Here is a 24,316-nt window from a genome sequence, read left to right as displayed (position 1 = left end):
TCATGACAAAACAGGGCAATAACCTTAGGACAAGTGTTATGAAACAGAAATTCACCGAAGTCATACCATAATTATAGGATTAATAAACCTTTACATAATATGGGTTTGTATACCCACAATAGGAGAAATAATAAAGAAAATTAGCCCCCCATAATCAACAGACCTTTATGTCATATATTTCAAAAGTTTTAAAACTTCATTAACAACAAAAAAAATCCTTAATACGTTACTTCCATCATGTCATAATCCCTTTGTTTTTCTGAACAAATATTCTAATTCCCTTTTACCTTATCTTGATTATTATGACTCCTCTTATTTTCAAAATGTATATTTAAATCTCTTTGCAAATGTGTATTTGATCTTATTCAGTGTTATTCCTCCTGCTTTCAGAATTATACTTGACTCACTAAAATTTGTATGCTTTTAAGTACAAGGGCCTCCCCCTCTCTGAGGATACCAAAAAATTCCTAGAAAGGTGTAAGAAGGTGGTTTGGGGTTAACTCATTAGAAAAGAGAATCTATAAAGTGGATGATAAGAACAGAAATACGATATTCTTCTGGCTAATGACTCATTCCCTTCATTCTGCATGTAGATATTTTTAAACATGAAAAGTCATATTTCAAAAACTTCTGAGAATACAGTCTTATTTCTACACAAATACAAGAATGTACTATTATACACTATTTAAAAAGGCAAAGCCAAAGAAAACTAAATGTCTAACAATAGTAGAATGAATAATTTGTGGTAATTCATACAACAGAATATTATACAGCAGTAAAAATAAACTAGAACCTACACATAACATGGACAAATCTTTTTTTTTTTTACATCTTTATTGGAGTATAACTGCTTTACAATGGTGTGTTAGTTTCTGCTTTATAACAAAGTGAATCAGTTATACATATACATATGTTCCCATATCTCTTCCCTCTTGCGTCTCCCTCCCTCCCTCCCTATCCCACCCCTCTAGGTGGTCACAAAGCACCAAGCTGATCTCCCTGTGCTATGCGGCTGCTTCCCACTAGCTATCTATTTTACGTTTGGTCGTGCATATATGTCCATGCCACTCTCCCACTTTGTCACAGCTTACCCTTCCCCCTCCCCATATCCTCAAGTCCATTCTCTAGTAGGTCTGTGTCTTTATTCCTGAACGCGGACAAATCTTAAAAACACAACCTTAAAAGCCATAAGCAAGGCACAGAAGCAAAACATAGTTCATTTTCAAAAAGGTCAAAAATAGGAAACACTAAATTCCACCACTTTAGGATAGTAGAGTTTTTTGGCATGGGAAGGACTACAGTTGGGTAGAAGCACAAGGAGATTAAAACATTCATAATGTTGTACTTCTCTCGTCTAATAAAATTTCATTACTATTCTTGAAAGTGTATACACAAGGCTTTTGTCTTCTCTGTATATAAGTAATTCATAATTTTAAAAATGTAAAGATTTTAAATAATATAAAATTATTAAAATAATAAAAATTCGTATTTATAATAAAGAAAACAAAGAAGAAAAAGTCTTCTTCCACTGGATTCTGCCATATCTGCCATATGTCTTATCATGGTACTAAGATAGGCACTTGTTACTATAGGAGAGGCAGATGAAGATAAGACCAATATGCTGAGATTAGCGGAGTAGGAAGATGGACAGAACATGGGTCCTTGATGATGTCACAGAGGCACTGATTAACCAACCTAGAGCCATCCCTATGTCAGGACTTCCGCTTGTGAATGATAATAAATACCCTTACTGCTTTTAAGCTATTTTGAAATGGACTTTCTGCTTATTTGATCCAATCACATCCTTTCTAATTTGGTCTCTGTTTATAAGAACCTATACTTCTGTTTTATCATGAATATCATAATGAAATTAATAATTTTGTAATTATTTGTTTAATGTCTCTCATCTACTGGACTGTAAGCTCCTTGAGTGTAAGTACTGTGCCTGCAATATTTTCAGCAGTAACCCCAGTGCTGGGCACATAACAGGCTCTTAATAAATACTTTTGGAATGAATGAATAACCTTATTCATCTAATCCACTAGTAGCACATACTTGTTTCCAATATTTTTTGTTATTTCAACAAAGCTACAATAAACATCCTTGTACAAGTGTTCTTTCTACACATATACAGAGAACTTCTCTGGGGTAAATACTTAAAGGTAGAATTGCTAGATCCTAAGTTTATGTTTTATCAATTTTTCTAAGTACTTTCAAATTCATGAAGAGGTTGTACCAAGTTGCCTCCCATCAGCAGTGTTTGAGTTCCTGTTTCTTCACAACCTTGCTAAAATTTGATATCATGAAGCTTTTAAATTTTTGCAAATTTGGTAACTAAGAAATAGTATCTCATTTTAATTTGCACTTCCTTTATTACTGTGGTGAACATTTTCTTATGTTTGGCCACTCAAGTTTCTACTTTAAAAGCACCTGATCATTTCCTGGGCTCATTTTTTTTTTGAATTGTCCATGTTTTTCATATTATTTTGTAGTTTCGTATTATTTTGGAGACTAATCCTTTGTCTAAGATATAGATGAAGAGATAACAGATGGACAGATAGATCTTCAATGTACACACACACACACACACAAACACACATACATATACCAATACAGAGAGAGAGAAAAAGAGAATGAGAGAGCGTATAGAAATATTTTCTCTCTCTGTCTTGCTTCTAAACTTTTTTTATGGTGTCTTTCGTGATGCAGATTTTTAAATTTTTATTTGGTCAAATACATCAATATTTTCCTATATAGGCTGTGTTTTTATGTTTTATAAAAGCAGTTCTTCTCTACCCTAATATCATAACCAATAAATCTTTAAAAGAATACGCTTTGGGGAATTCCCTGGTGGTGCAGTGGTTAAGAATCCATCTGCTAATGTAGGGGACACAGGTTCAATCCCTGGTCTGGGAAGTTCCCACATGCCACGGAGCAACTAAGCCCATGTGCCACAACTACTGAGCCTGTGCTCTAGAGCCCATGAGCCACAATGCTGTGCCACAACTACTGAAACCCACGTGCCCTAGAGCTCACGCGCCATAACTACTGAGCCCACGCACTGCAACTACTGAAGCCTGTGTGCGATAGGGTCTGCATACCACAGCTACTGAGCTTGCATGCTGCAACTACTGAAGCCCATGCGCCTAGAGCCCGTGCTCCACAACAAGAGAAGCCACCGCAACGAGAAGCCCGCACACCACAACAAAGAGTAGTCCCTGCTCGCCGCAAGTCGAGAAACCCCGCGCATCGCAATGAAGACCCAATACAGCCAAATAAATAAATAAATAAACAGAATACACTTTGGCTTTCATGCATAACAAAGAGCCACACTCCGTAAATTCAGATGAGCTGCTGTTAATTTCACTGCTTTTAATTTTCTATCCTTACCACTCCAGTGAAACTGATCTCTCAAAAGTCATCAGCAATTTCTCATTGACAAATCCTACAGCCTCTAATCAGGTTTTTTCCTGCTTAACCTCTTTTGAGCATTAGGCACTTTGTCCCAACTTTTCTCCTGCAAATCTCTTTCCTTCAGTCTCTATGATAAAATACTATCATGGGTTTTGTCCTATATATTGCCTACTCCTTCTCAATTTCATTCACTGATGCTTCTTCATCAGTAGATCCTTAAAGATGAATATTCTCCACCTATACTTTCCATCAATGTGACCTTATTCATTAGCCTCAAATGCTACCTCTTTGAAAATAAAAATAACTAGCCAACCAATTCTAAACCACCTACTTCATTCAGACTGTTTACTTCTGAATGGCCTACTTCAAACACTACATGTCCCCACAAAATCCACGCTTCCTCTAGTATATCACTTTCGGTTACTAACACTACCTATAATCCAAGATAGTAGTCTCTAAGTATTCTTTATCTTCTCTCTCTCATGACCTCAAATCCAATCATCTGTCAGATGCTATCGAGTCTACCTTAAAATATCTCAAGTCAATCCTCTCCATTTCCACTGCCCTATATCAGAGTCATCGTATCTTGCCTGATAAGTGACTTCCAATGGTTCTTCTACATTGCTATCGGTTATTTTTCTAAAGCATGTATTTAGTTATGATTATCATATGCTCCTTCTGGGCAAGATCAATGTCCTAGCTAGCATGTTCTCAATACATGATCACTGAAAATAATTAAATGAATTCTGGTATTTTGTTGTTCAAAAACCTAGGATAATAATAACCATTGTAGTTAAGAAGCTGGGTACACCGCCCCCTATCTCTCTGATAACTTAGAAAACTTGCTTGAACCAAAAATTCTGTGACATGTAGAAGTTCAAAGCTAGCCCCCTGGATTTCTGTTAATTCTACACAGCTTAAACTCTCTTGGTTCCTCCCCTCCCTCTTCTAACTCCTACAATAATATGAGATGCCTTTTTCATTCCAGATGCCAAATCCATCCCCTTTCCAAAAGAACTTTTCCTACACCAAGCATTTCATAAACTTACCTGACTTTACTGAAGACCAGAGCACATCAACAAGGAAACTTCTCAGTGGACATGCAGAATCCAACCACCTTTCTGGCTCGCTCTCCTTTCTCCCTCTCGAGCCCCATACCCCTGCCTTTCCCTGTATCCCTACTCCTAGTCCAAAATAAAACAGTCTTCTATTTGTCTCATTTGTATCTCCTATATCATTTACTTTTCATCTCTTGAGCTGAGGACCCCCAAGAATCCATTTACTGCTCAAAGTATTTCTTCCAAAAATATATAATGCTATCCTTAAAAAGAATTCTAATAACTTTTTCTCACATTCCTTTTATCATGAATAATAATATCATTTAGAATGCTTACATGTACGAGGCATATCACTAAATGCCTACGAAATAGGTATCATTAATACTTAGGGAAATTACATAACTTGCCAAAAATTACAACTAATCAGCAAAAAGAGCCAAAAGTCAAACCCACGTATGTCTCACCCCAAAGCCCGTACTCTCCTCTGCCTGTAAACAAATGACCTAACTCTTTAGCACAGCATTCAAGATGCTCCTCCATAATTTGATCCTTTACATAATTTTCTCCCACCATAGTTACACTGGACACTTCTGTTTCCTAAATATACTGTCTAACATCTCAGTGCTATTGCCTTCATCATGCCATTCCATTTACCTAAAATGCATGCCTTCTTTATCCATCAACTTCCTACTCATCTTTCAAGAATACTGTGAGGACTCAATGAGTTAATACATGTAAACTACTTAAAAATCCTGTCTGGCATATTATAAATACTCAATAAATGTCAGCTGTTACTATTACAAGCTATTTAGGCTTTAGACAATTGCTGATGTGACCAAAAAAGATCAATCAAAAAATGAATACAAGCCTTGATAATCACATACTGTCACATACATTCTTCCCCTCTCCTCTCTCTCTCTCACACACACACAAACACACACAAAATACACATACTCATACATACAAAATACCAAGCAAAGACATATAGTACAAAGAATGCCAGTATTAAAATGAAACATAGTCTTGGTTTAAAATTCAACTCTGTCATCTAATACCTGTGTGATTAAGGACAAATTATTTAACTTCTCTAAACTCTGGCTTTCAAATGCATAGGATAGGGACACTTAAATCTACCTTGTAGGCTTGTTGTGAGAATTAAAGACATTTCCCAAAGAGTTTAGCATGATGCTTGACACATAGTAGGCACTCAATAGGGGACATAAATTATTAAAAGAAAATACATGATAATTACAGAAAGGATGAGCATATATGAAAATTCAGAAACATCAAATACAGTAAATAATTTCAGAAATTGGAGCATCCTTAAGAGTTGGAAAACTTACCATTTTTTACGTTAACTAACGTGATACTTTAAATTATTATCAAATACTTTAGAATTATCATCAGAGAACTTGATAAAGAATACTGAGATACTGATTCAAATAATATTTACTTAGCACTCATATGGTAAGTCCAAAATTATGAGGGATATAACAAATGGTGTATGACGGGATGAACTTTATTTTCAAGGAATTCACAAGAAACCCAAACCATATGGCAGTATTTTATGTGTTACATAAAATACAGGTTTTTAAAAGATATATGCCAAAACATAGGCATAAAAAGTAGAATGGCGGTTGCCAGGGGCTGAAGGGAAGGGAGGAATGATGAGTTATTGTTTAATGGGTACAGAATTTCAGTGTTACAAGATGAAGAGTTCTACAGATGAATGGTGATGATGATAGCACAACATTATGAATGTATTTAATACCACTGAACCGTACACTTAAAAATGACTAAGATGGTAAATTTTGATATGTGTATTTTACCACAATAAAAATAACTGGAAGTAAAAAACAAAAAGAAATATGTCAAAAGTAGGTTAATCTGGAAATAAAATAATGAAAACAATTACACAATGAATTTCTACAACGATTTTTAAATGGATTACAAATTTAGCACTTACCTTCATATTTAAAATGGTAACACTTTCCAAGCAATAATACAGGGGAATTTCTACTAAAATATGTCTTTGTTTTCAACACCCAACCTAAATGAGAAAAAGAGAAAAACAGTTTTGCAATGAAAGGAATTCAGACTAAAAGTTCAGCAGCATTTTCTTTTATTTAATTTCAAATCACCAATTCTCAATTATGGATGTGCATTTTTTACAAGTGTAGCAAAAGTATTTTGACAATGAACTGAAAATACAGGCCACTTATGCTACTTTCAAATAAAGCAAAGTATTTTAACCACATTCTGCCCACTTAAAGAACATGGCAGAGAAAAAATTTTAGTTTTAATTTATTTTCAAACAGATCACAATGTTCTTATGTTCTTAATAAAATGTTCTTAATAAAAATTAAAAGGTACAAATTCTACTCCAGTTTCCCTGACACCAACCTCTTTTCCCAAAGGCAACAAATGTTACCAATTTCTTATATCTTCTTCCATATTAGATATTTTAAAGGTTTAAAGTATTTGAATATTCCAGTGAAGTAATTTAGGGAAAAGATCACATAGTACACTAATGCTTATGATAAAAGTGGATCTCTGAAGTTTCCAAGGGAAATCTGTTTTTACCCCATCATTTCAGCCAAATGAGGATTTCTGAAAGTGATGTATAAAGCTTTCAGACATTTTCATCTCAATTTTCCACCTCTCAATCCCCAATCCTCAACTCTTAGTTGCAAACTCTAATTCTTCCAATTTTCTTCCTACTAAACTGTCTATATCTAAAAGGAACTATCCTTTTGGTTGTTGTTGTTTCTTTTTTTTTTTTTTTGCGGTACGCGGGCCTCTCACCGCCGTGGCCTCTCCCATTGCGGAGCACAGGCTCCGGACGCGCAGGCTCAGCGGCCATGGCTCACGGGCCCAGCAGCTCCGCGGCACGAGGGATCCTCCAGGACCGGGTCACGAACCCGTGTCCCCTGCATCGGCAGGCGGACTCTCAACCACTGTGCCACCAGGGAAGCCCTCCTTTTGGTTTTTTATGATGCCATTAATAGTTCTCAATTTCCTGAGAAAAGCACTTGCCCATTACATTCCTGAATATTCCTAAGTGTATGAAATTCCTGAGTGCTAATGGCAGACTTAAAAGCAGCTCCTAAAATGCAAGAACATATAAATAAAAAGAATCTGAAATTGGAAGTTAAGAGACTTAGGTCTAGTCTTAAGCAGACCAACATTTATATTTAACAGAGCTGCTACAAAATTTTAAATGAGTGATTTTTATGAAAGTGCTCCCTTAAGTACTATAATACAAATAAGCATAAAGAACAAGTAAATTAAAATATGTATTTATAATAAAAATCATGCAAGTATCTGAGTTTGGTAGTGAAAAAGAAAGAATGGAGGGACTTCCCCAATACTGCAGTGGTTAAGAATCTGCCTGCCAATGCAGGGGACAAGAATTTGATCCCTGGTCCAGGAAGATCCCACATGCTGTGGAGCAACTAAGCATGTGCACCACAACTACTGAGCCTGTGCTCCAGAGCCCGCGAGCCACAACACTGAGCCCGCGTGCCACAACTACTGAAGCCCGCACACCCTAGAGCTTACGCACTGCAACTACTGAGCCCACATGCCACAACTACTGAAGCCCGCATGCTCTAGGGCTCGCGTGCCACAACTACTGAGCCTGCATGCTGCAACTACTGAAGCCTAGAGCCCGTGCTCCGCGCCACTGCAAGTGAGAAGCCCAAGCATCGCAACGAAGACCCAACGCAGCCAAAAAATAAAGAAAGAAAGAAAGAATGGAAAGTCAAATACAGTAATCAGGCTTTGGATTACTGCAATACTCCCCCAAAATGGCTTATCTGTAATCAGTTTTTCCCCACTCTAGCATATGCCACATATCCCTGCCAAATTAATCTCCCTGTGGCTCAGCTTTGATTAGGTAACATGTCTGCTCAAAAACCATCCTCAATGATTCATTGCCTAACAGATTTATAATGAACTTCTCTGTGATACTAAAGACTTTCCACAATATGATACAAATTACCTTTACGCCATCTTTTCCACTACTTCTCATCTATACTTAAAGTGGGCTTTACTATTTGGTTCATACTATTCCATAACAAAAATATCCTCCCCAATATCAGCCCATTTAAATCCATTTAAATCTTCTGACTCAAACACACACTTCTAAGACATCGTTTCCTTTTCCCACCTATCTCTCATTCTCTTCTCTGAACTCCAATGGGAAAATAGTATTTACTGACCATCTATTTTATACTAGGAACTAAGCTAGGTGCTTTATAGACATTGTTTCATAGAAGTATTATTAGTACCCTACTAGAATGATTCTAATGCCCAAAACGATAACAATCCCCTCTCCCCAAAAGGCAGTATTTCCAAAGCAAATCCTAAGAACTTCATAAAAACAACCTCAAAAACTAACAAACAAAAAACCTTTAAGAAGGAACTTCTCTTTTTCTCCCTATGCTTTACCCTCTACCTGTATACCCTCTTACCAGTCACCAGTCCTTCCGAAAGAAAAGAAAGGTGAATCTGACAAGTCAGAGCCTGAGGCTCTACAACGATCTACATTTTACACAAGCAACGAGTTGTAGTGCACACAGCAGGCAGAAGTCGTCTCTTAATGGCTAGGCCTGGAATTGACATAGTTTCATTTCTAACTCATTCTATTGGTTGATATGAGACACAAGCCAGCCCAGATTCATATGAGAAAAGAGACAACACAAAATGTGATTCACTGAGGACTGTCTTTGGGGCCTAGCTACCATAAACAAAATGTTACCAAAAAACCGATAGTCCATTAAGTAAGCAATTTGAAAATCACAAGTCAGGCTTTAAAAGATGCAAACAAGCTGAAGAGCATAGAAATAGTAGAGATAATAATGATTTTCTGGAGGAACAGAAACACCCAGAAGGATGATTTACTTCTTAATATTTTAAAAAGGAAATCAAGTTTACATACCTCATAAAGTCATGTAAATATGGGGGGGGGAAGCAAAAATGAAACACTTTTTCAAGAAAGTAAGGTCCAGTTCTTTTAAGTGCTATGCCATTTCTAGTTCCATTTTTATATAATAATATTGACATTGATAAAAAATAATCCTAAATTATGTTCAGTGTATTCAGAGAACAGCAAGAATAGGGAGCAAGACAGGCTGGGTTTGAATACAATTTTCAAGACTTACCTAGATATATGACCTTGAATATGTCACCTAATCTCAGTTTTCTAATTTGCAAAAAAAGAATACCTTAGAAACATATTAGATTTAAATCTCAGAAAGATATCTAACTCAGAAAGATGAAATTTAAATGAGAAGGTACATAAACTACAACATACTAGTGGGTGCTCAATCAATTTTAATCCTTCTTAAACCATCCATACTACACAAACTCTAAACAATGAAAATACATTCAACATTTTAGAATAATTTTCACCAATAAAAATAAAACTAAAATACTACTCTATAACTTAAAACTATCTAGAACATGTAGTTACCCTGAACAATCTGTTCTTCAGAGATTAGGGATTACCATAATCTTATGATGCCCACTTAAATATCTAGATAGGGAAAGCTACACATATGTAAATAATAGGTTAAATAACAATTCCTAGGTCACTACTGAAATGTGTTTAGTACCTGTATGACAATGTTCAGACCTTATAAATGAAATCTTCATCACATAACCTATCCATCAGATTAAATGGCTGAAAAAGAACATAAGCCTCTGTTTGCAGATGACATGATTTACACACAGAAAATCCTAAAGAATCCACAAAAAATTATTAGAATAAAAGAGATTATCAAGTTACAAGATACAAGATCAAATCAAAAAAATCAATTGTATTTCTATATACTAGCAATGAAGAGTCTAAATGAAATGAAGAAAATTCATTTTAAAATAGCATTGAAAAGAATAAAATACTTAGGAATGACTTTAACAAAAGAAGTGCCAAGACTTGCACACAGAAAACTACAAAACATCATTGAAAGAAATTAAAGACCTAAATAAATGGAAAGACATCCCATGTCCATGGATTGGAAGACTTAATATGGCAATACTCTGTTAATATGCCAATACTCTGAAAATTGATCTACAGAATTCACTAAAATCTATATAAAAATCCCAGCTGGATTTCATGCAGAAATTGATAAGAGGATCAAAAATTCATATGGAAAATGCATGGAATCCAGAACAGTCAAAACAATCTTGGAAAAGAAGAACAAAGTTGGAGGAATCATACTTTCCAATTTCAAATTTTACAAAAAGCTAAAGTAATCAAGAGAATGTTCTACTGGCATAAGAACAAACATACAGATTAATGGAATAGAATTGAGAGTCCAGAAATCAACCCTTACATCTATGGTCAACTGATTTTAGATAAGTGTGGCAAGACGAGTCAATGGAGAAAGAATATTCTTTTAAACAAATGGTGCTGAGACCAGATAGCCACATACAAAGAATAACGTGGAACCTCTACCTCACATCATATGCAATAATTAACTTGAAATGGATCAAAGACCTAAATATAAGAGCTAAAAAGATAAAAATTCTTTAAAGAATAGGTGCAAATCTTCATGACCTTGATTTAAGCAACAGTTTCTTAAATACAGCATCAAAAGCACAAGCAACAAAGGGGAAAAAAATAGGTAAACTGGACCTCATCAAAAAGTAAAAGCTTTATGCTTCAATGGACACTATGAAGAAAGTGAAAAGACAATCCAAGAATGGGAGAAAATATTTGCAAATCATATATCTGCTGAGGAATTTTTATCTAGAATATATAAAGAACTCTTACAACTCAATAATAAAAAGACAACCCAATTTTAAAACATGCAAAAGATTTGAATGGACATTTCTTGAAAGAATATATACAAATTGCTAATAAATACATAAAAAGAAGATTAACTTCATATGTTCATCAGGGAAATGCAAATCAAACTCACAGTGAGATACTTCACACTCACTAGAATGGGTCTAATTAAAAAGATAGATATTAACAAGTATTGCTGACGATGTGGAGAAATTCAAACCCTCAAACATTTCTGGTAGGAATGTATAATGGTGCAAACAGTTTGGAAAACAGTTTGGTAGTTCCTTAAAAAGTTAAACTTAGGGTAAACATGATCCAGCAATTCTACTCCTAGGTATATACCCAAGAGAACTGAAAACATATGTTTACACAAAAACTTGTATACAATATTCATAGCAGCATTATTCATATAGCCAAAAAGTGGGAACCACCCAAACATCTATCAACTAACGAGTGGGTAAAGAAAATGTGATATATCCATACAATGAAATATTATTCAGCCATATAAGAGAATGAAGTACTGATACATACATGCTACAACATGAATTAACTTTCAAAACGTTATGTCAAGTGAAAGGAGTCAAAAACAAAAGGCCACAAGTTATATGATACCATTTATATGAAATGTCCAGAATAGGCAAATCCAGAGAGGCAAAAAGTAGACTGGTGGATGCCAGGGATTGGAGACAGGAATAGGGAGTAGTTGCTAATGGGTACAAGGTAGCCTTTGGGGGTGATGAAAATGTTCTGGAATTAGATAGTGATGATGGTTGCACGTTCCTGTGAGTGTACTAAAAACCACTGAATCACACACTTTAAAAAGGTGAATTTTAGTAGTATATGATTTAAATCTCAATTTTTCAAAAAATTAATGTCTATAATCTTCAAAATACAATGTCAAGTTATTATCAAGTTTTAACTGTCTAAATAGCTAGCTGGCCATGACTTCCAGTGAACCAGGAACCAACAGCCAATTGTGTTTTATTTGAATTTGCACTGTTAAGGGGTTTTACTAAATTTTATCATTCCTATCTTATGGATATGAACTTCTTCCGGTTGAAACTGGTTCTGCTGAGTATTTCTCCATCTTTGAAGGATTATTCACCTCCAATTTGTTTCCAGTCTTAAGTGGGCTTCAAAACCACCATATGATCCTTATTGGATTTGTATGCAAACCAAGAGTAACTAAGTTATAGAAATAAGGATCTGAGTGTGTTCCTAGAAGAAAGTCATACGTATCAGCATGTGAACTTTAAATGGTCTGCTTTGTGTTCAGAGGTCTATTTTGCTTGCTTCCTGGTTCATACATGAGGTTGCCTGATGCTGAGTCTGAAAACCTGAGGTATTATCATCACCTGGATAAATTCTATCTTCTTTGGAATTTTCTTTTTTAAAGGACCACATGATATGCCTGGGTTTCTAAGTAATGTTTATGATAGTATTTGGCTCTTTCTTCAGGTAGTATTCTTATCTATATTCCTTACAGAAATATTTCATTCAAAGAGAATCTCAACAATTGTCAGTGACTTAATATGGGAGATAATACATGTCTTCAAATATTTCTTTGGATTTATACAGTTTTAAAATCTTGATACTTACTATATTTCATGTTGTTCCAAGCAGATATAAATTTAGTTTTCAGCTTGTCAACTTCATCTGTTCCTGTGGCCTCCATATTCAGATTCTAAAGAAAAAGCCATCACTTGATTGCATTCTTCTGTAAGTTTAGACTTTTGTTCTGACATAAAGAAAAGAAGTTAAAAATAAGTAATGAGTACATATTATATGGTGCACTATCTGCTAAAGTTACTTAAGTGATTAAATACAACTTGAACTGGAAATGAGCAAATCAATTTTTCATTTTACAGAATAGAATACAATATACTCTATAAATATTTTAATTACAAAATATATTTTACTGTTGTATATTTTATATACAACAACAAAAATTACCACACAAAACCAAACAATAAACTCCGCCAGACACTCACAATTAAGAACAATAACTTAGTAACACAAGTCAGTTTTGGTGAGACTATTCAAGACTTGTTTCATTTGTAATCAGAGAGGGTGATTTGAAATCGTATAAGAAATGGCAACTATCTTCAGAATGGAGGCTTCCACTTATATTGATTAAGTCACTACTTTCATATAAAGCCTAGTTGTTTTTTTTTAATTAAGGCATTTCCTATATTTCCAATACATCCTTGCTTCCTACTGCAGCACTTTAAAAAATCAAATGGCTTAAATTTACAAGACAATGTTTTCTTACTTTAAAATAAGAATAAATGTAGCTTATAAGTATTTAACTTGCTTGAGGGAAAATTGAGATATGTGATATGTAATCTGAAAGAGGAACAAATTATAACCGAAAATGTTTGAGCTTATTTGAAATAATTCACAGACAGTTTTCTTTTCAAGAAAAGAATGCCACACAGAACATTATCCTTTCAGGGTTATAAATATCAACTCAAAGGTATTGATACATTTGTTTCTCTGACAATAGGCATTCCGTTTTATAATATGTATTAGAAGCTACTAATTATACATTATAACTGTGACAGATGAAAGCATGGTCCACTGGAAGAATTTAAAAAGCCAATGCGGGCTTCCCTGGTGGCACAGTGGTTGAGAGTCCGCCTGCCGATGCAGGGGACACGGGTTCGTGCCCCGGTCCGGGAAGATCCCACATGCCACGGAGCGGCTGGGCCCGTGAGCCATGGCCACTGAGCCTGCGCGTCCGGAGCCCGTGCTGCGCAACGGGAGAGGCCACAACAGTGAGAGGCCCGCGTACCGCAAAAAAAAAAAAAAAAGCCAATGCAACTAAGAACAGAATCCAAAAAAGTGGCATGAGATGTGGCTATTGGGTTAGATGGTGGCCAGAGAACACAGGGCCTTGTAGACCATGTTAAGGGTTTTGTTCTCTATCCAAGGAGCAACTGGTTCCAAACAGGAATATCAGAATCAGATTCTGTGGGTTTGTTTGGATTTTTTGACTCCAACACAGAGAACAGATTGAAAAGGGACAAGAGCAAAGGGTGAGAGTTTACTACTATTGTGTAGGATGAGAGAGGTGGTAGCTTGGACTAGAACTGTGGAGACGGAGAGAAATGGACATATGAAGAAACGTCAAGAAATCATTAGGTCTCAGTGAGAAAATGGATGTGAAAGGTGAGAAAGAGGAATATGTCAAAGATACACCCAGGTTTCTGGCTTGTGAAATTAAATAGTTGGTACCAATCACTTAAATAGGGAACATTAAATTAGGGGGACTTCCCCAGTGGCTCAATGGTTAAGAATCTGCCTGCCAAAGCAGGGGATACGGTTCGATCCCTGCTCCAGGAAGATCCCACATGCCGCAGAGCAACTAAGCCCATGCGCCACAACTACTGAGCCTGCACTCTAGAGCCCACAAGCCACAACTACTGAGCCCATGTGCCACAACTACTGAAGCCCACGCACCTAGAGCCTGTGCTCCACAACAAGAGAAGCCACCGCAATGAGAAGCCCGAGCACCACAACGAAGAGTAGCCCCTGCTCACCACAACTAGAGAAAGCCTGCGTGCAGCAACGAAGACCCAACACAGCCAAAACTAAATAAATTTTTTTAAAAAATTATTTTTAAAAATAGGGAACATTAGAAGGGCAGGTTAGAGGGAGAAGATCATGAATTGGATTTATGTGGAGTTTGAGATGGCTCTGAGATATAGTAGGGAATCATTCATTTTTATTTAATCACTCGATAAATTACTGCCAGGCATTGTTCTAGGTAGTGCAGATATAGCTTAGGGCAAAGGGAGTAAAATACTTGCTTTCATGACGCTTACATTCTAGACATTCTAGAGAGGCCAACAAGGCAGTTGGATATATAGCTCTGGAGCTCAAAGGTGAGGTCTGGGTGAGAGCTATTAATTTGAGAATTGTTGATATACAAATGAAGAGTTAGAGCTATAAACATGTTTCTCAAGGATTCTGCCTCGTCCACGATGGCACCCCAGCCTTGAGGATGATATTCAAAGCCCTTCATGAAATTACATCTGCCCACTTACTCAGCTTTCTCTCTTGCCACCCCCTCACATGCACTATATACTAAAGCCATTTTTAATATTAATATTAAAGCTTCCTAAACTTGACATGCTAATACCTCCATGCCCTTGCATGTGCTCTTCCCTCCACCTACAATGCCTTCCTGCTCACCCTCACTTTTTTTTTTTTTTTTTAATTTATTTATTTATGGCTGTGTTGGGTCTTCGTCTCTGTGCGAGGGCTTTCTCTAGTAGTGGCGAGCGGGGGCCACTCTTCATCGCGGTGCGCGGGCCTCTCACTGTCGCGGCCTCTCTTGTTGCGGAGCACAGGCTCCAGACGCGCAGGCTCAGTAGTTGTGGCGCACGGGCTTAGTTGCTCCGCGGCATGTGGGATCTTCCCAGACCGGGGCTCGAACCCGTGTCCCCTGCATTGGCAGGCGGATTCTCAACCACTGCGCCACCAGGGAAGCCCTCACCCTCACTTTTTGACTGTCTTATTATCATGAGTCCCTAAGACCCAGCTTAAGTTTCTCCTCCTCTGGTAAGATTAGTAAAATTTTTACCCTCCTCCCAACCTCAAACTAAGACAGAAGCCCCTCTTCTTAGCTCCTAGGAGCCTATGTCTTCCTCTATCACAGCACTCATCACACTGTATTGTAATAACTTGCTTCTTACCTGCCTCTTACACCAGACAGTAAACTTTTCAAATGTCCTTAAATTCTGCCTGGCACACAACTGTTTCTCAAAATGTTTATTAAATGAATCAGTGAACTGATAAATTATGAAACATAAGCAGTAGTCTTACCTGCTGTAATTAGAATTCTTTAACTGACAACTAGAATAAAGAAAAAAATTTCCTCCCAAAAGTGCATTATTTAACAAAATTTGGAAAAGCAAGAAGTAGAAAAGTTTATAAAATGTGTGATTATATATAGTGCATCCATATGATGGGTTATATATCCATTAAAAATGCTTACAAAGAGTCTGTGAAAATGGGGAAACACTATGCAAAATCTAAAACTTTATGTATCACACAATACTATCTGGGGGCTGAGGGGGAGGTGAAGGAGTAAAAAAAAGTATACCAAATTGCTGACAATAGTTTCCCTGACAAATTGCGTACGACTATTTTTTTTTATCACTATTGCTCACCTTTTCCAAATCTTATACAAAGAACACACGTAATTTTTAGAATTTAAAAAGTTTATTTTTAGGGACTTCCCTGGTGGTCCAGTGGTTAAGACTCTGAGCTCCCAATGCAGGGGGCCCTGGTTCTATCCCTGGTCAGGGAACTAGATCCCGCATGCTGCAACTAAGAGCCCACATGACGCAACTAAAGATCCCACATGCCACAACTAAAAAGATCCCGAATGCCACAACGAAGATCCCATGTGCCACCACTAAGATGCAGCACAGCCAAATGCATAAATATTAAAATATATATATAAAGTTTATTTTTAAAAAGCCACCAACCATGAATCTTCTAAATACAAAATGTTTAAAATAAGAGAATGTAAGGAACTTCCATACTGTTCTCCATTGTGGCTGCACCAATTTATATTCCCACCAACAGTGTAGGAGGGTCCATTCTTCTCCACACCCTCTCTGGCGTTTAATGTCTGTAGACTTTTGGATGATGGCCATTCTAACCAGTGCAATGTGATACCTCATAGTTTTGATTTGCATTTCTCTAATAATTAGCAATGTCAAACATCTTTTCATGTGCCTTTTGGCTATCTGTATGTCTTCTTTACAGAAATATCTATTTAGGTTTTCTGCCCATTTTTTGATTGGGTTATTTGGTTTTTTTATATTGAGCTGTATGAGCTATTTGTATATTTTAGAGATTAATCCCTTGTTGGTCACATAATTTGCAAATATTTTCTCCCAATCTGTAGGTTGTTTTTTCATTTTGTTTATAGTTTCCTTTGCTGTGCAAATACTTTGATTTAATTAGATCCCATTTGTTTCTTTTTGTTTTTATCTCCATTACTCTAGGAGACAAATCCAAAAAGATATTGTGATTTATGTCAAAAAGTGTTCTGCCTATGTTTTGGGGGGTTTTTTTGTTTTGTTTTGTTTTGTTTTATTTTTTGGCTGCACTGGGTTTTTGCTGCTGTACGTGGGCTTTCTCTAGTTGTGGCAAGTGGGGGTTACTCTTCCTTGTGGTGCACGGACATCTCATCATAGTGGCTTCTCTTGTTGCAGAACACGGGCTCTAGGCACACGGGTTTCAGTAGTTGCAGCACGCAGGCCCTAGAGCACGCAGACTTTGGTAGGTGTGGCATGCGGGCTCAGTAGTTGTGCCTTACAGGCTCTAGAGCGCAGGCTCAGTAGTTGTGGCACACGGGTTTAGTTGCTCCACGGCACGTGGGATCTTCCCAGACCTGGAAAGATCAAACCTATGTCCCCTGCATTGGCAGGCAGATTCTTAACCGCTGTGCCACCAGGGAAGTCCCTCTGCCTGTGTTTTCCTCTAGGAGTTTTATAGCATCTGGTCTTACACTTAGGTCTTTAACCTCAAGGAACTCAGAGTGGAATAAATTGTTAAATTATTCTTTTACTGTTATTTTTACTTCAAACTCCTGCTACTTATAGACTGTTTACTCAGAGTAATTTACCCCAAACTTGAAACATTTGAAATGTTTTTGGAACATCTCAACTATTTTATAAGAATGCATTTATTGTCATTGTTATATACAGTACATGAAAAGAATAAAATTATTAGCATAAGGTCAAATTAACTAAGCTGTTATTAGTTTAACAATTCAGTATAGTTACTTTCCATATAACTAAAATTGAATTCCAATCTTCTATAAAGACAGAAACCCACTTTATTTCCATAACAAAAATTTAAATGGCTGTTTCTAAAAATCCTAACTTTTTAGAGCAGAGATGATTTTGAAAGGTGATCCTTCGAACCATATTAGAAAGTACTATAAACTAAAACACCTTAAAAAGGAACCAAAAATTCCTAATGAGGAAAGGATTTTCCTTACTGCATATTAAAACACATTATAAAACCACAGTAATTAAGTTAAGTAATACTTAAATTTATTGATCTTATTAGCAAAGGATGACACTGAGGAAAACATAACAGGGAGTACAGAAATAAATCCAAATATATTTGAGAATTTAGTGACTGACACAAGCGATATTTCACATCAGTGAGAAAAGATAGCTGATTTAGTAAATAGTACTGGAATAATAAGCTAGCCAGTTTAAAAATAAAGCTACCTCACTCATTATGAATTCTAGACTGATCACAGAATTAAATGCAAATGCAAGCACATGGCATGTTTGCACATACTGCAGGGAAGTATTGATTTAAATGTTTTTAACAGCCTTGTAGAAAAGACCTTTCTAAGCATGGTATGCAATACTAGAAATCAGAAAGGAAAATGTAAGCACATAAAAAAGAAAACTTCTGTACAGGAACAAGAAAAAGAAAGCATTAACAAGGTTGACTTGCAATTCATAAATTAAGAAAAAAATCCAATTCATATTGTATAGACAAAGCTTTAATGTCCATAATATATAAAGAGCTCTTAAAATCAATCACAAAAAAAAATTAAATGGAAAAAAAAGACAAGCATTCTGAAAGGACCAATAAACATGAAAATATTTTCAACCTTACTAGATCAAAGTAATGCACATTAAAGGAATTTAATATATTTTTCATATTCACAAGAGATATCGGCAAGCCTGAGGTAACAAGCATTTTACAAAATTATTTCTCAGATAATAAACTCCTTGAGGGCAGAGAATTGTCTTGTTCACTACTATATCCTCACACCTAGCAACAGGAGTGCTAGTAGACACAAATATCTGTTGATGATACATATTATGACCTATATTTATCACAATAAAGAGATATCCATAAAAAGTTTTAAAAAAAGATATCCAGAGAGCATCAAAATATGTGAGGCAAAACTGTAAGAAGCAATAGATTAATCCACAGTTATAACTGGAGACTTTAACACTTCTCTATCAGAAATGGACACATTCAGCAGGCAGAAAATCAGTAATGACATAATTGAGCTCAAAAGCAGCATCAATCAACAGCTACAGACTATCCCTCCAAGGGGCCTCTGTGGGGGGGGTGGGGGGGAGGGAAAGCTACAGACTAGACAGCTACAGACTACTTCACCTAACAACAGCAGATTACACATTCTTCTCAGGTTCACACAGAATATTTAACAAAATAGACCACATTCTGGGCCATAAAACACCCCTTGACAAATTTAAAAGGATCAAAATCATACAATGTTTGCTCCTACAATGGTGGAGTTGAACTGGTAATCAAAAATGAAAAGATAGCCTAAAAATCCCAAAATACTTGGAGCTTAAACAACATACCTCTCATGGGTCAAAGAAGAAATCTCAAATCTCATGGGTCAAAGAAGGGAAATTGAAAAGTATTTTGAATTAAATGAAAATGAAAAAGTAGTATCAAAATTTGTGGGATGCAACAAATGCATGGCTACAGGGAAATTTATAGCACTGAATGCATATATTAGAAAAGAAATATAAAATTAATAACATAAGCTTCCACCTTAGAAAACCAGAAAAATAAGAGCAAATTAAATCTAAAGTAAGCAGAAAAAAGGAAATAATAAAAATTAGGGCAGAAAAAAAAAAATCAATAGAGATTGAATGAAACCAATCAATGAAACCAAAAGCTGCTTCTTTGAAAAGATCAATAAAACCTTCAAGCCTCTAGCCAGGCTAACTAAGAAAAAGAGAGAAGACACAAATTACTAATACCAGAAATGAGAGAGAAGGCATCAGCACAGCTCCCATGGAAATTAAAATAACAATAAGAAATATTATGAACAACTCTATGCTCACAAATTTGATAACCCAGATGAAATGGACCAAATCCTTGAAAGATAGTCTGCCAAAAGTCACACAAGAAGACAGACAATCTGAATATGGTTGTATCTATTTTTAAAAGTGAATCAATAATTCATAACCTTTAAAACAAAAAGCATCAAGCCCAGACGGCATCACTGAGTTCTACCATACATTTAAGAAAGAAGTTATGGGGCTTCCCTGGTGGCGCAGTGCTTGAGAGTCCGCCTGCCGATGCAGGAGACGCGGGTTCGTGCCCCGTTTTGGGAGGATCCCACATGCCGCGGAGCGGCTGGGCCCGTGAGCCATGGCCGCTGGGCCTGTGCGTCCGGAGCCTGTGCTCCGCAAATGGGAGAGGCCACAACAGTGAGAGGCCCGCATAATACACGAAAAAAAAAAAAAAAAAAAAAAAAGAAAGAAAGAAGTTATGTCCATTCTCTACAATTTCTTCCAGAAGATAGAAGCAGAGGGAATACTTCCAAACCCATTCTATGAAGTCAGCATTACCCTAATACCAAAACCAAAGACATTACAAGAAAAGAAAACTACTGACCAGTATTTCTCATCAACATAGCTGCAAAATCCTCAACTAAATATTAGTAAATCAAATTCAGCAATGCATAGAAGATGCATCTGGGTGGCCTCTTTAGTGGAGTAGGAAGACCCTGAGCTCACCTCCTCCCACAGACATACCAAAATTACAAATATTTACAGAGCAACTATTGATTATAGACCGGAAGACCAACAGAAAAGATCTTCTATAACTAAAGGTATACAGAAGTAAACATACAAGACGTATAGGAGGGGCAGAGACTTAGTAAAGACCCATTCCCCAAGGTGGGTCACCCACGAACAAAATAATTACAGTTGTAGAGGTTTCTCCCCAAGGAGCAAGGGGGTCCAAGCCCCACACTGGGGTCCCCAGCCCAGGGGTCCTGCACCGGGAAAACAAGCCCCCAAAAAGATCTGGCTTGGAAAACCAGTGGGGCTTACTTTAGGGAGAGGAAGAGGACTGTGCAAAATAAGAGACTCCACTCTTAAAGGACGCACTCAAAACCTCACACTCTCTGGGATCCAGAACAAAAGCAGTAATTTCAAAGGAGTCTGGGTCAGACCTACCTGCTGATCTTGGTAGACAGGCAGGAGGCAACTGGAGCTCACCCTGGAGACATACACACTGGCGGCAGCCATTTGGGGGAGCTTGTTCTACTGCGAGGACCCCAGTGCTGTCAAGTACCATTTTGGACTCCTCCCTCTCGCTTATTATCTCTGGAACCAAGCCCCTCCCACCAGCATGTCACCACCTGTAATGGGATTCCTAAGGCCATGCAACTAGCCAGGCAGAGACACAGGCTCACACACCAGCAGGCCAGCTACCTTAAGACCCCCCTCCCCCGAGCCCACAGCTGCCAAAGGACCTGCACTGTAGAGAAGAGGGCCCAGGACCTGGCCCCACATACCAGTGCACCAGCACTAACCTCGGAACTGCCAGGCCTTGCAGCCAGAGAACCCAGGGCCTGGCCCCACCCACCAGTGGGCAGTCACCAGCCCCAGAACTCCCTGGGCCCAGGCCTTATCCATGAGTGTGCCAACACCTCAACTCCAGGACCCCCAGGGCCCTACAACCAAAGACCCTGAGACCCAACTTCACCCACCAATGAGCAGGCACTAACCCCAGGACCACCTGGGCTTTGCCCCGCCCCCCACACCAACAGGCTGCTACCAGCTCTGTAATCCCCAGGCTCTACAGCCAGAGATTCCAGGATTCAGCTCTACCAACCAGTGGGCTGTCACTAGCCCCAGGACCTCAGACACTAGTGGGTGGGCAACAGCACCAGAATCCCATGGGCTACAGACCCACCCATCAGAGGGCAGACACCAGACCCAGGACCACCATAGCCCCACAGCCTGTCATGTCAGGACACAGCCCACCAACCAGCAGAAAAACACCACCCACAGGACACACTGGGTCCTGGCCCTGCCAACCAGCAAGCCAACACCAGCTCTAGGATACCCTGGGCCCCTCAGCCAGCATCCCCAGGATCTGGCCCAACACACAAGTGGGTAAAAAAATCAGCTTTGACACACCCCAGACCCTGCAGCCAGCCATGCCAGAAAATGGACCTGACCACCAGCAGGCTGATAATAGATCCAGGACCCCCCCAGCCCCACACCAGAACCCAGTTCCCACCCACCAGTGGGACAGCGCTAGCCCCAGGACACTCTGGGGCTCTGCAGTCAGGTGCCTCATGACCCAGCCCCACCAACCAGCAGCCAAGAGCCTCTGCACAAGACAAGGCCTGACAAAGAAACAGACTGGGGACCAGTCATGCCTACCAGACCAACCACAGTAGCCAGCTCACCACAACAGAAGGACCCATGCAGCCCACAAAGGGAGCACCCTTAGACCATATAGCTCCGGTAACTACAGGGGAGTGCACTGCTGGGACACGTAGGATGTCTCCTTACACAAGGCCACTTCTCCAAGGCTGGAAACATAACCAACCTACCAAATACATAAAAATAAAAATAGCAAATTAGGCAAAATGAGAAAACAGAAATATTTTGCAAATAAAGTAACAAGATAAAATTTAGAAGAACTAAAGGAAGCAGAGATAAGCAATCTAACCAATAAATTGGTCAAGGTAATGATCATGAAGATGTTCAAAGAACTCAGAAGAAGATTGGATGAACAGAGAGAGAAGTTAGAAGTCTGTAACAAAGAGTTAGAAAATACAAAGAAGAAAGAACAGAGGTAAATACAGTAACTGAAATAAAAAATACAACAGAAGAAATCAACAGAAGACTGCATGATATAAGCAATGGATCAGTGAGCTGGAAGACAAAGTAGTGAAAATCACTAAATCTGGAAAAAGAAAAAGTAATAAAAAGAAACAAGGACAGTTTAAGAGACCTCTGCACAATGACTCACATTCACATTACAGGGGTCCCAGAAGAAGAAGAGAGAGAAAAAAAGCAGAGAATGTATGAAAGACATAATAGTTGAAAACTTGCCTAAACTGGGAAACGAAACAGACACAGACGTCCAGGTCCAGGAAGCAGAGAGAGTCCCAAATGAGACCAACCCAAAAAAGACTACAACAAGACACATAGTAATTAAATTGACAAAAATTAAAGATAAAGAAGAACATTAAAAACAGCCAAGGAAGAAGCAACAAGCTACAAAGCAACTCCCATTAGGCTATCAGCTGACTTTTCAGCAGAAACTCAGCAGGCCAAAAGGGAGTGGCATAATACATTTAAAGTAATGAAAGGGAAAAAACTACAACCAAGACTCTACCCAGCAAGGCTTTCACTCAGATTTGATGGAGAGATCAAGATTCACAGACAAGTAAAAGCCAAAAGAGCTCAGCTCAACCAACCAGCTTTACAGGAATTGTTAAAGGGACTTCTCTAAATGAAAAAGAAAGGCCACAACTAGAAACATAAAAATTACAAAAGGAAAACCTCATTGGTAAAGGCAAATATACAATAAAGGTAGTAAACCAACCAAGTACAAAGTTAGTAGGAAGGTTAAAAGACAAAAGTAGTAAAACCACCTACATCCACAATAACTAGTTAGGGATATACAAAACAAAAAGATGTAAAATATGATGTCAAAAACAATAAATGTGGTGGGGGGAGAAAAATGCAGGGTTGTTAAAATGTGTTTGAACTTAAGAAATCAGCAACTTACAACAATCATATAAATATAGAGAGATTGCTATATATAAACCTCATGGTAATAACCAAACAAAAAACTACAATAGATACACAGGAAAAAAAAAAGAAAAGAAAAAAGGTATCCAAATACAACACTAAAGCTAGTCATCAAATTACAAGGGAAAAGAGCAAAAGAAGAAGAAAGGAACAAAAAGAACTACACAAACAACCCAAAATGGTTAACAAAATGGCAAAAATTACATAGCTATCAATAATTACTTTAAATGTAAATAGACTAAATATTCCAAACAAGGGCAGAGAGTGGCTGAATGGATACAAAAACAAGACCCATACATACGCAGCCTACATGAAACTCACTTCAGATCTAAAGACACAGACTGAAAGGGGATGGAAAAAGGTATTCTATACAAATGGACATGAAAGCCAGGATAGCAACACTTATATCAAACAAAATAGACTTTAACAAAGACTATAACAAGAGACAAAGA

At 37.6% G+C, this 24,316-nt stretch overlaps 1 protein-coding gene across 1 annotated transcript in view; it reads right to left on the bottom strand.

The window, feature by feature from the left end:
- ATG4C (autophagy related 4C cysteine peptidase) overlaps window positions 1-12,985 on the bottom strand; it is a 63,669-nt gene extending 50,684 nt beyond the window's left edge. The window contains exons 1-2 of the mRNA XM_007464294.1: window positions 12,865-12,985; window positions 6,439-6,522 (exon numbers count right to left, since the gene is read on the bottom strand). Coding sequence (XP_007464356.1) covers window positions 6,439-6,522; window positions 12,865-12,940 — 160 coding nt within the window. The 5' untranslated portion in view covers window positions 12,941-12,985. The remainder of the gene's footprint in view (window positions 1-6,438; window positions 6,523-12,864) is intronic.
- Between the last annotated feature and the right edge of the window lie 11,331 nt (window positions 12,986-24,316).

Source organism: Lipotes vexillifer, unplaced genomic scaffold (assembly GCF_000442215.2).
Source record: "Lipotes vexillifer unplaced genomic scaffold, Lipotes_vexillifer_v1.1 scaffold47, whole genome shotgun sequence".
Taxonomy (NCBI): Eukaryota; Metazoa; Chordata; class Mammalia; order Artiodactyla; family Lipotidae; genus Lipotes; species Lipotes vexillifer.
Note: the sequence above shows the minus strand (reverse complement) of the source record. Positions and strands in the feature narration are given on the sequence as shown.